Genomic DNA, 16,683 nt, shown 5'->3' with positions numbered 1-16,683 from the left:
TTGATCCCACTGTGCCGTTGAAGGTATTAAATGCACTGGTTCCAGTATAGACCCCTGAGGGACACCACTTGTCACCAGTCTCTGTCTGGACATTGAAACATTGACCACTACCCTCTTCATCCACCAAACAGTCTACCCACCAAATCCATATCTCTTCAGTTTAGAGAGAATAATATTGTGAGGGACCACATCAAAGGCCATACAGAATTCCAAATATATGACATCCATAGCTCTTCACTTGGCTGCTGATGGCAATCACTCTGTCTTAAAAGGCCAGAGGTTGGTCAGGCAGGACTTGCCCTTGGTGAAGTCATGCTGGTTGTCCTGTCCTCCGTGTGCCTTAGTATAGCCTGAGGAAGGACCAGTTCCATGATCTGCCAGACACAGAGGTGAGACTGACATGAAGCTACAATTTCTCTGACTGAAAAGGCAGAAGAAGTAGTTACTCCCCACTCTGGTGGGGGCTGCCGCATGGCTGCCAGGCAGGTGGTGGTGGTGAGGATGGGTACTGGCTGTCCATAGCAGCTGTCTCTGGGGTTGTGATTGTTGTGTTAGCAGAGCTCAGTATAACAGAGGTGACAGAACACTCTGTTTGGGCAGCTAACAGCAGTAAGTACTGGGAGGCCTCTGAAAGCTGCTGGTGATTGGCTGGGGTAAACCCAGATGAACCCCAAAAAGCTCCTACATTACTTCCTTGCAAAACTTCAGCACTTTCCAAACATGGCCTTTGGTCTTAAACTGAAATGCAAAGTCTCCAATTAAGGGCAGGCATAAAAGTTTCAGTGCTGATAACGATTCAGTCTTCTGAACTCTGACGGCATGCGTGGATGTCTTAGACTGCCATGGATGACTGAAAGACATCTTCGTTTTAATCATATGAAGCTTCCTTATAATAAAGAACAGTTAATTAAAGCTGAATTTAGAATTTATGCCTAAAGAAATCTGACACTTAGATATCTGTGATAAATACACTAGGAAGTATAAAGCTGCTTCCTCACTGCATCTTGCTCTAGATAGGATTTAAGGAAAATGCAGCGTACCATGGGCACCCACTCTGGTGCACCGAAGTTCTTCCTGGCACCACAGATGCCGGTGTGTGCAGGAAAACTGGGCTGTGTTGCAAACTCAATTACTGGAGTCAATACTCACCATAAACATTTTGTGTTTTGGTTGTAGCCAAGAAGGGGTTGGTCTCTTCTCCCAGGCAACCAGCACCAGAACAAGGGGACACAGTCTCAAGCTGCGCCAGGGGAGGTTTAGACTCGAGGTGAGGAGGAAGTTCTTCACCGAGCGAGTCGTTCGTCATTGGAACAGGTTGCCCAGGGAGGTGGTTGAGTCATCGACCCTGGAGGCGTTCAAGAGGAGACTGGATGTGGCACTTGGTGCCATGGTCTAGTCATGGGGTCTGTGTTGATAGGTTGGACTTGATGATCCTCGAGGTCCTTTCCAACCTAAGTTATACTGTGATACTGTGTTTGACCTAGGTTACAAGCTGTATTTCTAGCTTAGTTTTTGATCTTTTCATGTATCTGTGGCCTGAAAATGTGCACCTGTGACGTGTTAACCCAGGGAAGTTTATTCAGGAAAGCAAGGAGAAATAATAAGGAAAAATTGAGTTGTAGCAGAATTGTGGCTCTTTGAGAGAAACATCTGGTTTTTTGTTTGTATTTCTAGATTGTGATTCTTTTATAGTACTGTTGGAGGGTTCATTAGGGAAAAGTTGGTTTATGACGAGGTCTTAAAAAGTAGAACCGTTTGTTTAATCAGGTAATGTACTGGGAGAATGTTTTTCAAATCCTTTCTCTCTCTCTTTTTCTTTTCTTTTTCTTTCTCTTTTATTCTGTGAGTTGGGACTAGAGCTGAGTTGTTTCTTAGGTTTTATATCTGTTTGTGAACTGTGTGACTTGGTGTTTATAATGATAACTGCCATGACCCATCGGGATGTCTCATAATGGGACTAACCATTGCAGTATCCTGAAAGTTCAACTATGTTTGGGAATTCAACCACGAGACAACCTGAAAGGGACTAGATGATAGCCCCCCTATATTTGCTTGTGCATGTGCAACTTGACTTTTTAATGAGTGTTTTAAAACCGTTTCTTACAAATAAATCCAAAAAACCTAACACACACACACAACCATTAGCCAATGGCCTGCATTAGGAATGGTGTGGCCAGCAGGAGCAGGGAAGTCATTGTACTCTGCACTGGTTAGGTGGCACCTTGAGTACTGTGTCCAGTTCTGGACCCCTCAGTTTAAGAAGGACATTGAAACACTTGAACGTGTCCAGAGAAGGGCAACAAGGCTGGGGAGAGGCCTTGAGCACAGCCCTATGAGGAGAGGCTGAGGGAGCTGGGATTGTTTAGCCTGGAGAAGAGGAGGCTCAGGGGTGACCTCATTGCCCTCTACAACTACCTGAGAGGTGGTTGTAGCCAGGAAGGGGTTGCTCTCTTCTCCCAGGCAACCAGCACCAGAACAAGGGGACACAGTCTCAAGCTGTGCCAGGGGAGGTTTAGACTCGAGATGAGGAGAAAGTTCTTCACCGAGCGAGTCATTCGTCAATGGAATGTGCTGCCCAGGGAGGTGGTGGAGTCACCATCCCTGGAGGCGTTCAAGAGGAGATTGGATGTGGCACTTGGTGCCATGGTCTAGTCATGGGGTCTGTGTTGATAGGTTGGACTCGATGATCCTCGAGGTCCTTTCCAACCTAAGTTATACTGTGATACTGTGAACCAAACTACCCCCCCCCCCCCCCCAAATACCCCAACAAATAAACTGTATTGCACACATTTGGTTGAAAAAAAATCCAGTTTCAGTTCTAAAGAAATGTATTCCAGAGAGAGGAGAGGCACAGCTTCATGCCAGTCCCACAAAATGCAGTATTTATATACAGTTCACTGTCTCTCTAATGGTTATAAAGTGGTTAAAACCAAATGAAAACAAACACACACCCAGTTGGCTGAAGTGAAAAGTATTTTAGAACTGAAAAAGGAACTATGTGAATACTTGTTCTGCACTATTGTTGCACTACACAAAACTGCATTTGGAAGTTACAAAATATGTTTTTGTTATATGGACTTGGTGCCATGGTTTAGTAGTCATGAGGTCTTGGGTGACAGTTTGGACTTGATGATCTTTGAGGTCTCTTCCAACCTTATTGATTTTATGATTCTATGAACAGCTTACACTGTAGGCTGGTCAGGTTTGACATTGCTTTCCACTTCTCCACTGGGCCAGAAAAGCAGCTCTCCTGAACTGAGAGTTTATCCAGCAAAAGAAGGAATGAATATTCTATATTTGATTCTATTGAACTCAATCAGCATAAAAGATATTCAGGCTTCCTCTTGCTTTGCAGCGCACCTTCATATCATGCAAACCCAATTACACATGTTTTAAAATACTTGCTGAGCTGCTTCTGGGTGACAAATGCATCTTCCTATAAATAATGAAGAGGAAGGTTTATTCTTAAGTTATTTGTTCATATTTCTTGAATAAATATCCATAATAATTGGGAAATGGAAATGGCTCACATCCGTGTTGGGCCAGATGTTACCTGCTTGAGGCTAGCATATAGAAGAGCTTTTTAATGTCTTAAAATGACATTGAATTCTTGGTCTGAATTGGCTCCTTCTTTCTTCTGTGAACCACATATGCTGCAAGTTACTTTCCCCATTTTCTCATCCCTCCCCAAGAGGGTAAGAGGTTAAGACAGGTATCGCTAGCAAAGAAATAGCAGTAGTGTTTTAATTTGTGACTTGAAATATTTACTGGTAAATTTTAGATAAAAATTGTGTGTAATAGTATAGATGTCCTATCCACCTCGAGCCTGCTTTCAGGACAAGATGTAAGCAGGTGAAGACATTTAGAATAGAACAGAATAAACCAGGTTGGAAGAGACCTTCAAGATCATCATGTCCAACCCATCATCCAGCACCTCCTAGTACTAGTGTTCTGTGGAAAGCCAAATTCCTGACTTGCTTGTGTTATGTTAGTGGAAAAAAATCCAAACATGAAACTACCTCCAAATGAGGACTTCCACAGATTGCTAAATATGCTGCCCCTCGTTGAATTAATTGTAATATTTCTCTTCTGTCTTCAGGCTTTTGTGGGGAAAGGAAAAAAAAGCAACCAACAACAAGTTTCTCACTGTAGAGAGTCAAGGGATAAGAACTGAGGAAAGCTATGGTTCTACTTTGGCATGTCTCTGTAGTAGATTTTTGGCTGGCCCTGTCTACAAACATGATCTATCTAAAAGAAAAGACAAGTGTGGTGGTTTAGAGTGGGACAGGTTGCTCTGAGGCCTCTGTTGCTGTTGAAGGCTGCTTTACACACAGGATTGGAAAGTTTAAATGGAAAAGCTTTGCACAAGCTTCAATACTGCAATATTACAGTGCATAGTGGTGAGCATAGCAAAGCATATAGAACACACAGGAATGCACATTGGAGGCTTAACACAGAAGCTCATTAATTCCAAAAGCTTCACACACAAACCTCCACCCAATCAGCCCAGGTGGCCAAGAAGGCCAACGGCATCCTGGCATGCATTAGGAATAGTGTGGCCAGCAGGAGCAGGGAAGTCTTTGTGCCCCTGTACTCTGCTTTGGTTAGGCCACACCTTGAGTACTGTGTCCACTTCTGGGCCCCTCAGTTTAGGAAGGGCATTGAGACACTTGAACGTGTCCAGAGAAGGGCAATGAGGCTGGGGAGAGGCCTTGAGCACAGCCCTGTGAGGAGAGTTGGAGGGAGCTGGGGTTGTTTAGCCTGGAGAAGAGGAGGCTCAGGGGTGACCTCATGGTTCTCTATGACTATGTGAAAGGTGGTTGTAGCCAGGAGGGGGTTGGTCTCTTCTCCCAGGCAGCCAGCACCAGAGCAAGAGTACACAGTCTCAAGCTGCACCAGGGGAAGTTTAGGCTGGAGGTGAGGAGAAAGCTCTTCACAGAGAGAGTTGTTAGCCATTGGAATGTGCTGCCCAGGGAGGTGGAGGAGTCACCATCCCTGGAGGTGTTCAAGAGGGGATTGGACGTGGCACTTGGTGCCATGGTTTAGTAGCCATGAGGTCTTGGGTGACAGGTTGGACTTGATGATCTTTGATGTCTCTTCCAACCTCGGTGATACTGTGACCAAGCCCCAGTACTCCTTTTCTCCCAGCCTTGGGATCAACATGTGCCCCAGGGTCTTTCTTTCCCCCCACGTTGTTAAGCTCGTTTCAGGCTGACCAGGTCTGAAACTACCTCCCTTTAGTCCCCGGGGCTAGGCCTGAGCAGGCCAATATTGCACTGCCAAAATTATTCCCGCCTTGAGGGCCACAGCTGCAACTCTGTCCCTGGAGGTGTTTAAGCCCAGGACGGATGAGGCTCTGTCCAGCCTGATCTAGTATGAGGTGTCCCTGCCCATGGTAGGGGGGTTGGAACTAGATGATCCTTGTGGTCCCTTCCAACCCTGACTGATACTGTGATGAAACTGTCCTCCCTCCGCAACAGATAAGGGAGCTCCTTGCATCCAGGGATGTGCAGAGGAAGGAAGAGAAAGCAACTGACCTCTCAGCCACAGCTAAAACTGTGCCACAGCTAAAACTGTGGCAGTTTTAGGCTATGGCTTTAAAATTTAGCTGCAGATTTCAATCAGAAAAGTGGAAAACTATAAATAAATCACTATTGGGTGTAAAAAGGAAAACAAAAGATTATTCTATTTTTCTGCTCGCAATCAGCAGCTAAATTTTAAAGGCATAGCCTATTCCCAGCTAAGCTTTATAATAGTATCATAGTATCATTCAGGGTTGGAAGAGACCACAAGGATCATCTAGTTCCAACCCCCCTGCCATGGGCAGGGACACCCCACACTAGATCAGGCTGGCCAGAGCCTCATCCAGCCTGGGCTTAAACACCTCCAGGGACGGAGCCTCGACCACCTCCCTGGACAACCCATTCCAGGGTTTCACCACTCTCATGGGGAAGAACTTCCTCCTCACATCCAGCCTGAATCTCCCCACCTCCAGCTTCATTCCATTCCCCCTAGTCCTATCACTACCTGAGATCCTGAGAAGTCCTTCCCCAGCCTTCCTGTAGGCCCCCTTCAGATACTGGAAAGCCACAATGAGGTCACCTGGGAGCCTTCTCTTCTGCAGACTGAACAGCCCCAACTCCTTCAGTCTGCCCTCATAGGAGAGGTGCTCCAGCCCTCTGATCATCCTCCTGGCCCTTCTCTGGACACGTTCCAGCACCTCCACATCCCTCCTGTAATAGGGGCTCCAGAACTGGAGGCAGTACTTCAGGTGGGGTCTCACTGAGTAGAGGGGAAGGATCATCTCCCTTGCCCTGCTGGCCACACTTCTCCTGATGCAGCCCAGGATCTGATTGGCTTTGCGGGCTGCAAGTGCACACTGAGAGCTCCTGTTGAGCTTTTTGTCCACCAGCACCCCCAAGTCTCTCTCCTCAGGGCTGCTTTCCAGTAGTATTTATGGGAGGAAATAGGGGTGACCTTATTGGCCTCTACAACTACCTGAAGGGGGGTTGTAAACAGGGAGAGGTTGGTCTCTTCTCCCAGGCAGCCAGCACCAGAACAAGAGGACACAGTCTCAGGCTGTGCCAGGGGAAGTTCAGGCTGGAGGTCAGGAGGAAGTTTTACACAGAGAGAGTGATTGCCCATTGGAATGGACTGCCTGGGGAGGTGGTGGAGTCGCTGTCACTGGAGGTGTTCAGGAGGAGACTTGACAGGGTGCTTGGTTGCATGGTTTAGTTGATTAGGTGGTGTTGGATGATAGGTTGGACGCGATGATCTTGAAGGTCTCTTCCAACCTGGTTTATTCTATTCTAAATATTACACATTCCAGTACACCTCTGAACCTTCTGGAGGACTGCAACTTTGTGGCTTTCTTAAGGCACTCAGCTCAAACTGGGACAAGAAGTAAAATTATCTTTGTTTTAAAAGTGGGTTTTCTTTCTGTGTAGGGACTTGCAGCTAGAATAAAAGAACTGGGACACGTTTGAGGGCATGGAGAGGGGGGGAGGGGGAAGGTCTTTTGTTGACAGATTGGCAAAATGAATTTGAGTTTTAATTCAGAACCAAGCCAAAAATTTGTCCTTGGGGAACTGTGCTGTAAGTGGATAGATATCTCTTCTTTAGGCCAGGTAATTGAACAGATGTGAATGCTCAGTACATGCCTCCCTTGTGTGTTGCTGAAGCTGGCATCCTTCTAGCAGCAAGCTAATCCAAAGGGCTGTTTTGGCTCAGGTAGACCATGTTAGAGGGATGTTACAGAGGTTTTCTTTCTCATTTTCCCATCTCATTTTTTCTGTTTAATGGCTGCTTTGTTCTCAGTCAATATTCAACAATAAGTTAAATAGACACTAAACCCACCCCTCCCAAGACCTGTACAATATCTTGGGAAACAGAGAAATAAGAAGTCAGGTTGTCCTGTTCTTTTTTGTTGTGAAATGGTAGTAGGTCTGTACAATGGTGGCTCCACCTTGCAGGAAAATGGAGGGACAGTTGGAAATCTCATGCAGGGCCCTCTGAGTCAAACTTCGTCACCTCAGCATTGCTGAGGAATCGGCTAGGAAGACCCAGGGCCATGCACTGTGTGAGACTGGGGATCAGGGTGTCTGTTGTAGGTCAGTCTGCTAAGTACTTATGCAAGCTAAATACCTTTTAATGTACTGTGTGCTATCACTTGTGGCTGAAAGTTTTGGTTCCAGATTGTTGCGGTGGGAAGCATTGAGCAGACATTCAATGTGATTGGTAATCAGGCTTCAACTTTATTGCTCAAAAGCACAGCTTATAAAGCATCTTCAGCTAAATATGCACACGTGTCATTATTCTATTAGCTATTAGTCCAGGATTACATCATAATATCCAGCCTACTTGCAGTTAGGCCTAGGTGCAACTTCACAACCTCCTTTCTCAGTAGCTCTTTGTTTCACATATACTTTGTATCACATACTACTATCTTATAAGTAACTATTTCACATGGTGCTGTCTTGTGAGAAACTGCAAGCACAGTCACAGGGCTGTGGTGGCCTTGCTGCATCAGCACACCAGCTAAGCTGTGAGCAGTAAACAACAAGATGGAGTCTGGCCTACACGCTCTGGTCAAACAGCTGTTCCATAGAACCATGTCCCTGCAATTCAAGCCATTCCTCAACACCAGATAGCAGCTCTATTTGAAGTATTCTGGCATTCAAGTTAGAGCCAAAGAGTCTGATTTTAATAAAGGAACGACTGAGTACAGGCTTTCTCCTTTTAGCAGACCAGGAAGGTTCAGAATGATAGATGGGATAAATGGGTGAGAGACTTTCTCTACAGGAACAAGAAGATATTGTGTTTAAATTATGAATGAACTGTTATTAAATTATATATGTATAGCTCCATTTAATTTCAACTCCAAAATGTAGAAAGTAAGAGGAAAAAACACATGAGCACTTCTCTCATTTTCATTCCAAAGTGCCAACAAAAAATAAATGCTTAATTTGCCTTTTTTTTTCTGTTCCCTGTCTCAGGTCCGCACCAGCGTTCTACCTGATCACAAGGAGCCAAGAGCAGATGTTGGAGTAAGCAAATCTTTTCTTTTCTTGGAATGATTTCTGCCACACAGGCCCTGTATTAAGAGAAATGGTGTCCTGCCCAAGTGCTAAACAGCAGCTGGCTAGCTCTTTTTAATGGCAGAAGTTGGGTTAAATGGATAAAAAAATCGAGACAGGAGTAATAGACACAGTGATTGATGTTATCCCTGTCATGTATTTCTTGAAAGTCCTTTTCAGTTGAAATTACCCTGAGGCAAGCACAACTATCTAGACTTCCTACTACTGCCATACGTGCAGTCTGGATGAAATTGAGATATGGGGATTGTGCTGCCTCAGCGAGCCGGTGCTGTTGCCTTCTGTTTTTCACGTGAGGTGTATAAAAAGTCCTGCTGTAGGAGCTGCCTTTGGGTCCACTTGAAGAAATTCTACTGGTGACTTTTTTCTTTGGAGGTCTGTAGAACTTCTGGCAATGGTATTGGGAAGGCTGGAACCTCCCAGGTAATATGGATACCTCATGGCAGGTGGGAAATGTTATCTTGCTACAGCTGAATAAAAGATCAAACACCATCTGGTGCAGGGTTCAGTCCTGTGTCTGCAAATGTTTAAAATAACTGGATTTGTAAGTTTTTAGCATAAGGTGTTGATGTTCTTGCATTACCAGGGCTTCCTTGGCACAGTTTCCAGAACTGTAGCTTGTGTTTGAGAAATCTGTAGCTTGGCAGCAAGTTCGATCTTAGTGGAATAATCAATGTGTTTCAACTTTCCATATAGCTATTACTGAGACTTTTCTGTTTGGCTGCCTGAGATTATTCATCAAGCTACTCAAAGCACATACCTTAAGATTTATCATTTTAAGTACCCTACTAGCAAAATTACAGAGGACCATTACCCTGTCATTAGCATTATAGCAGCAGCTCTGGTTAAAGCCTACTTTTCAAGCCTCTCCGAGTCACATGTGCAAAACTAGATTGGTTTGTATGCAGACTGCCAGTTCAGGCAGACTATTTGTATCTAAATCAGTATGGACAATAATACTCTCCAGCATTGCTGGAAGTTAGACCCCTTGTACATTAACTGTCTTTCAGTTGTGGGATCATTCAGAATTGTGCAAATAACTCCTAATTGCATTGTCAGGCAAAGAAAAGGTTAGTTTGTTTAATAAGCATAAAAATATGAGACAGAAGTAAATAGGAATTTTTTTAAGACCATAAAATTATTCACCTCTAATTTCACGACCCTGGCAAACTAGGTATGACATTCAGAGATGGCTAGTGGGTGCAATGACCAAAGCTCCCAGACTATGTAAGAGAGCAGTGTAATTGCTGCTTAGTCCTGGTCATATGAGCACTCCAACTTATGGTTCTTAATTTATAGTTCTATTGTGCTGCAGAAAGAAGCTCCCAACCTGTATCAGTTTCATTCTTAATATTCCTTTCCTTCTTTCAAATGGAGAGGTTGCAAATGCAAGCACTCAAAGTCCAGATTAAAGGCTGCTGCTGAATGTGTTATAACTGTACTAAGAATATGCTTTTGTAAGAAGATAACTAATCTGAGCTAAGTGTGCCATCACAGAGCTTGACTGAAGAAACAGTGCCATGTTGACAGCTTTAAGGGCAGACAGAAGTCTCTGTGTGTTCATTTTGGCAGGGCTGTGCATCCATCCATGTCACACCTGGATGTGTTTCTTGTACGCATTTCATTTTGGCAGTGGACACTGACCACATTCTTCACTTCTACAGCTGTGACATTTCCCCCTATTCATTATGAGTTGTCTCTCTCTCTACTTCCTGTTCAGCACTTCCCAAATCCTCTGTTTTTCCAGCCTCCTCTAGCATCCTAGCTTGTATCTGTTTTTCCTTTGCTGTTTAAGTGTCAACAAAAGCACAGGAAATTTAAGTCTGTATTGTTGTTCTGAGTGAGCAGTGATGACACAGTGTAGCAGATTGAAGACCAGTGTTGACACTTGCCTGCGTTGACAACTGTGATTTGAACTGTATGTTTTATAAGCAAGAGATTCCACCTTAATCTAGAGCTTTATTGTTAGCTTTCAAACACTTACTATCCAGCTGGCCTTCCTGAGAGAAAGCAGGCTGCAGGTTTTGGGGGCTTTTTTTTACCAGAAGTTATGCTTTTCAGTAGCAACAAAATCTCTTTTTCCCTGGAGGGAAAAGTTGCTCTCTCTATGCAGCCTGTGTAGACTCAAAACAACTTGATTCTTATATAATTTTTATATCTGTTCTTGAATATACTTTAGCCTGAAATTTTACTTTGCCATTCCAACAGTAAAACTAGTATAACAGAATGAAAACAAACTCTGTGTACTTGCTGGGGTTTTTTGGTCAAAATTCAACATAACCTTACGATCTCATTGTAATTTCTTCTGAGCAAGTAATATTGAGGTATAGATCTAAGAGGTAAATGGGTAGGACATGGCTCTAGGCTATTTTCTTCCCTGTTGTTCCCAGGTCAAAAGTACTACTGTTGGCCAGGCTGACCAAATGGGGTTTTTAGTAGTATGCAATGGAAAATGAACAGAGGTTAAAAATACCCCAAATGCAAAAGAAGCTGCCTGTGTTGTCTCTGTTTTCTTGATGATGTATGAAGGTGGTTTTGATAGAAGGAAAAGATGAAGTGGTGTGGCTTAAATTTAATTTCAGACATTCTAGTTTCTTCAGCTCTTTTCTCTGCACTTGTACTGCAATGAATATGTCCACCTTACAATGGAAATAAAGGAAACAAGTACTCACAAATGCTGCCATAAACTAGAGGAGCATAATATTTCTGTTACCTGACTTGCATTAAAGTCAATGTAAAAATACCTTCTTAGCAAATATATTCCTATTTGGAATGCATGGATGGTAGTGCCTCAGATGGTAGTGCCTAAGGCTTGAGGAAAAACCACAGCAAGGACAACTTTGGTAAAGCACTGGAAACTTAGAGTAGCTTGTAGTCTAGAAATTCAAAATACAGAAAGGAGATGCAAAATGCAAATAGATTTACTGAGAGAAAATTATTCTGTGGCTGTACATTTTACAACCTGTTCTTTCATCAGGTTGTCAGACTGTTCTTGATGAAAAAGAGAGAGGTTCTTGCCCATAAACCCAGAGTTTTGCAGTTAACTGATAATCATGCTCCAGGTATATATACAGTTTCTACCAGATAATCTGTAACACTGTTTTGTTGCAGGGTAATATTTCTCGAGGTACCCAAGAAAGATTTTCATGTTGGAAACCAAAATAAAGCACCACAATTAGAACTTCAAAAATTAATGGGAGATGTCAGCTTTTTGTTTCTGCTTTGTTTTGTAGAGAAGCTTCCTGGGTTGTACAACTTTTAGAGTAGGAGACTTGGTAAAGTCAAAGGAGCAGCAGCTGACCCTCACCCTCAGGTAAGTGTATTTCTGTGTTTTAAACCATGCTAAATTAATAACCCATGGCATTTTGTGTCCAAAGAATAGCAATGGAGCTGGTAAAGGATCTGGAGAGCAAGTCCTCTGAGGAGTGGCTGAGGCAACTGGGTTTGTTTAGTTTGGAGGAAAGATGGCTGAGGGGAGACCACTCCCTACAACTACCTGAAAGGAGGTTGGAGTGAGGTGGGTGTCTTCTCGCAAGTAACAAGCAATAGGACAAGAGGAAATGGCCTCAAGTTGTGCCAGGGGAAGTTTAGATTAGTAAAAACGTGGTCACTGAGAGGGTTACCAAGCACTGGAAATAGGCTGTCTAGGAAAGTGGCTGAGTCACCATCACTGGATTTAAAAGATGTGTAGATGTGGTGCTGAGGTACATAGTTTATAGGTGAACTTGGTTGTGCTAGGCTAAAACTTGAACATGATGATATTAAAGGTCTTTTCCAGCCTAAGTGATTGCTTCTTGACTGTTTGAAACTCTATTGCTGAAGATGTATTAAATGTCAACTCAAAGTGCTTCTGTTTCTGCTGTGCACAAAGTCAAAATCAAATACCGGGTCTTTAAGCTGGAGCTTGCCACGTGTCATATTAGAAAAGGTTAGTAATTGTTTGGTATGATAACCTATGGAAGAATTTCAGGGAACTTGAAGTGGAGGATGTTCTTTCAAAGTTTCATTTAGAAAGGGGCACAAGCTGCTCAGTTTCATTTGATCTGTGTGTTTGAAACAATAAACTCTGTGCAGTTTGCCTGGGTTACTAGGCGTGTGTGAAGATGGTGGGCCTCATGACCCAAGGCTTCTCTCTTGTCAAATTGGTTGCAGTCTTCCAAAGTGGTTTTTACAGCCAAACTCAAATAGCAATGGGGGTGGTGTACAACACTAGTGACACAGCACACAGCTGAAGAAGAGCCAGAGGCAGTGTTCAAAATCTGGGGCTGGGCTGAACAGGTATTTCTTAAAGCTGTGCAGTTTTCACCCCTGGTACTAACTTGCATGGCTTAAGCTGAGTCAAGGTACAGATAAAAACTTTCTGAAGGTTAAAGGAAACCTTTCAGGTGGTGATTTTCAGAATGAATTTATTTGGCTTTATACAGTGCAGGGATTTTGTTGAGCTGGTCTTTGCTAGCACAAAGGAGGCTTCTTGGGGATTACTGGATAGGTTCAAGTAAGCTTCATAGAGCAACTGCCCAAACCCTACGTAGTGAAAATCCTAAAAGGAAAGAAGTTGTGACTAGGCAAACTGAGACACTGCTGTATGTTCTTCCTGGGATATTGTATATAGGTGCTTTAGAAGGTTGTGTTCTTTATCCTGTGCACATGAAGCTGCCCTTGATTTATCTGAAGGCCCAAATTATGGCCCATCCAGTGATGTTTCTTCTTGAAACTTCAACTTCTTGAAGTGCTTTGGTTTTATCACTGCACTTGCTTTCCTACTATAACAACAGTAGTATGTTTTACAAGGCAAAGTTAACAAAATACCCTGATTTTTGCTTTTCACAGACACAAAGTGCCATGCCTAATGAGCAGAAAATTTGTTTTGTGACAACTTGAAATAACGTTTTGAATGCAATTTGAACTGAGTACTCTCCCAGTTCAAATGCACGGCTAGGGAAACTGCTGCTAACTTGGTGCTTCGAAGATTCTCTTCTTGCAGAATTTCAAGTGGTCTCAAATACTCAAATTTTGCCTCTTTGACCTGCTGAAAAAACCTGATCTGAAGGAGCACCTCTGGCTGGTGCTGTAAGAATTGACAGGATGCAGAAGTTTCAGGAAACTTTGACATGGAAATATATTTTGCATCTAACCCAAATATCTGTAAACAGAATAATGCAGATGAGTAGCTAATAAGCAACAGATAGCTGATTGCCAGGTTAATTTCAGTTGCACCTTTAAGCCTTTTCAGATTTGCTTTTAATTAGTATTTTAATTTTTATGTCTTCTTTGTGCAGCTAACAGTAGAAGACAAATACTACACCAAAGCAAATCAATTTGCAGATAGATTAAATAGTAGGTTTTAGGTGGTTGGATTTTTTTTTAATGGAAAAAAAAAGTACCTTTAAATGTGGGATTGTTTTCTGATTATTGCTCTTCAGCAGCACAAAATCAGTAGCTATTATGCACCTTTCTTCAACAGCAGTTTAACTAGAGCAGGCTAGTAATTTAAACTTGCCTTCCTCTAATTGTCCTATTATATTAGTATCTCTCAAGAGGATAGGGAATATGCCAAGGGCCCTGTCAGAGCATGCAATTCTGTTTAATTCCTGTGGATATACTTTGGATGGGAGTTTACCAGGGAGTGCCTGTGATTGAGATTGTCCTTTGTTAGAGCTGAAGTAGAGATTTAAGGCTCTAGAAATAGCTTTGCAGTGTACTGTGTAAAAATTGGTGTAGTTATAGAATCTGAATCAAAGAATCGCCAAGGTTGGAAGAGACCTCAAAGATCATCAAGTCCAACCTGTCACCCAAGACCTCATGACTAAACCATGGCACCAAGTGCCATGTCCAATCCCCTCTTGAACATCTCCAGGGATGGTGACTCCACCGCCTCCATGGGCAGCACATTCCAATGGCTGATGACCCTCTCAGTGAAGAACTTTCTTCTCACCTTGAGCCTAAACTTCCCCTGGCACAGCTTGAGACTGTCCTCTTGTTCTGGTGCTGGTCGCCTGGGAGAAGAGACCAACCCCCACCTGGCTACAACCTCCCTTCAGGTAGTTGTAGACAGCAGTAAGGTCTCCCCTGAGCCTCCTATTCTCCAGGCTAAGCAACCCCAGTTCCCTCAGCCTCTCCTCATAGGCCTCTCCCCAGCCTCGTTGCCCTTCTCTGGACACGTTCAAGTGTCTCAATGTTCTTCTCAAACTGAGGAGCCCAGAACAGGACGCAGTACTCAAGGTGTGGCCTAACCAGTGCTGAGTACAGGGCACAATGACTTCCCTGCTCCTGCTGGCCACAGTATTCTTGATGCATGCCAGGATGCCATTTGCCTTCTTGGCCACTTGGCCACACTGCTGGCTCCTGTTCAAGTGGCTGTCAATCAGCACCCTCAGGTCCCTTTCTGTGTGGCAGCTCTCCAGCCACTCCAACCCCAAGGTTACATTTCACCTTTTTTTTTTGTTATGTCTTGCTATTGTCTTTCTTAGGTACAATGGAACAATATCAATGTGCTTTTGAAGGGATATTCTTGGTTTTTTCCCAGTTATTTTGTGGAGGGCTGGCATACATCTAGAATTCCTTAATGCTGGCAAACTGTGCTCTACTTTTTCTTTTTCCCCACCACAGTACCTTAAAAGTGATTAGGGATACAAATGACAAAACCTTTGCAAAATAAGGGATTATTTTATTGTCCTTTCTTCTTTATAGAAGTACCTTAAGCTGCTGTCTGAGTCTTTGTTCTAGATGTGTGCACCTACATCTAATAGCCACAACCTGAACAGGTCAATTTGTAGAACTGTTTTGATGCTGACAATGTGCACAACTGGTGTTGGCAGAGGAACTTATTTCCTGGAGACTTGGGAATGCAGTTTCCAATATGCAATTTATAAAACCAGTAATGCCTTCTGTGGGCTTGAATGCCTCACTTTGCAAGGGTAATGCGATGCCACCTGCATCCAGCTTCCTCATAGGCCTGTGATGATGGAGAGGATAAAACAGGCTAGTGAATAAAACCAAAGCTACATTCAGTAGCAGAATATTTCTTACTATTGGCTATAATTGGCTATAATATATTGCTTTAAAAAGAGTAAACCCCAAATACACTTTGTTTTTTCTTTGTGAGTGAGTTAGGAACACTGATTGCTATTTTATTAATTAATACTCTTTGGATTGGGTTTGGTTTGCCTTTTTGTTGTTGTTTGTAGTTTTGCTGGGGTTTTGTTTGTTTTTTCTTGTGGGTTTTTTTTTGGGTGGTGGTGTTCATTTTGGTTTGCTTTGCTTTGGTTTTTGGTTTTGTGGTTGGTTGGGTTTTTTTCAGTTGGATTTTCATTTTGAGTTCAATTTAGAGGATCTTTTTGCTATGTCTTTCTTTCAGGAACAGCATAATATGTTGTTGTTTTGCTCAGTTGTGGTCTGTGGCCCTTTGTAAAGGGCTAGCAATTTGTACTTCCATTAGCTGCTTCCCCTCTGGTGGTAGTTTGCTCTGTTTCCAGGAAGGACCTCTTTAGCTTGGGTGATTTTGGAATGATTTCTAGTAAGTTCCACGTAAGAGGCAGCAAAGGGGAAAGATAATAGTGCTCTTTGTGTTCTCTATAAAAATAAGGTCTGTCTGTCTGAAATGCTCCCCATAGACTGTACAAAAGTGTAGGCAACTTCAGTGTGAAACTAGAGTAATATCAGTACTACTTGGATCCTTTGGCCCCTCTGAGCAGGAATTTTATAGCAATGGAGCTAACTATACAAAAACAAGGGCTAAAATAGAGTGCATGAATTATACAGATGATCTGAATGTGCCTGTGGAACTCTGTCCATTGTCTGTTATAGGGACTTCTTTTAAACGTGACTCTACCTGAACTCCAGGGCAGTATCTATTTGTCTATCAATCTGCTTTTGTTCTCTGCCTTATTTTCATGAATCTTTGGTACAGCTGAACTGCTTTCCTTTAAGTAAAGGACATGAAGGAAATGTTTTGGAAAGTTAAAATACAAACATGCAATCTCCAAAACTCCATATAAGGAAGTCCAGCTCAACTTACTTCACTCTGCTGCTGTCTTCCAAGCACCTTGCAGTTCTGTGGGCCAGAAGACAACTGCACTTTAGTAGTTAT

The 16,683-nt window shown here is 43.1% G+C and overlaps 1 protein-coding gene across 4 annotated transcripts in view; it reads left to right on the top strand.

Annotated features, from left to right (window-relative positions):
* INPP4B (inositol polyphosphate-4-phosphatase type II B) overlaps positions 1-16,683 on the top strand; it is a 339,838-nt gene that overhangs the window by 186,186 nt on the left and 136,969 nt on the right. For all 4 annotated transcript variants that reach the window (XM_068154053.1, XM_068154054.1, XM_068154052.1 and 1 more), the window contains 2 exons: positions 8,496-8,546; positions 11,828-11,907. In XM_068154053.1, coding sequence (XP_068010154.1) covers positions 8,496-8,546; positions 11,828-11,907 — 131 coding nt within the window. The remainder of the gene's footprint in view (positions 1-8,495; positions 8,547-11,827; positions 11,908-16,683) is intronic.

The sequence above is a fragment of the Melanerpes formicivorus genome, unplaced genomic scaffold (genome assembly GCF_026170545.1).
Source record: "Melanerpes formicivorus ecotype bairdi unplaced genomic scaffold, bMelFor1.0.p_v2 SCAF_27, whole genome shotgun sequence".
Taxonomy (NCBI): domain Eukaryota; kingdom Metazoa; phylum Chordata; class Aves; order Piciformes; family Picidae; genus Melanerpes; species Melanerpes formicivorus.
This window is presented reverse-complemented; position numbering and strand designations above follow the sequence as displayed.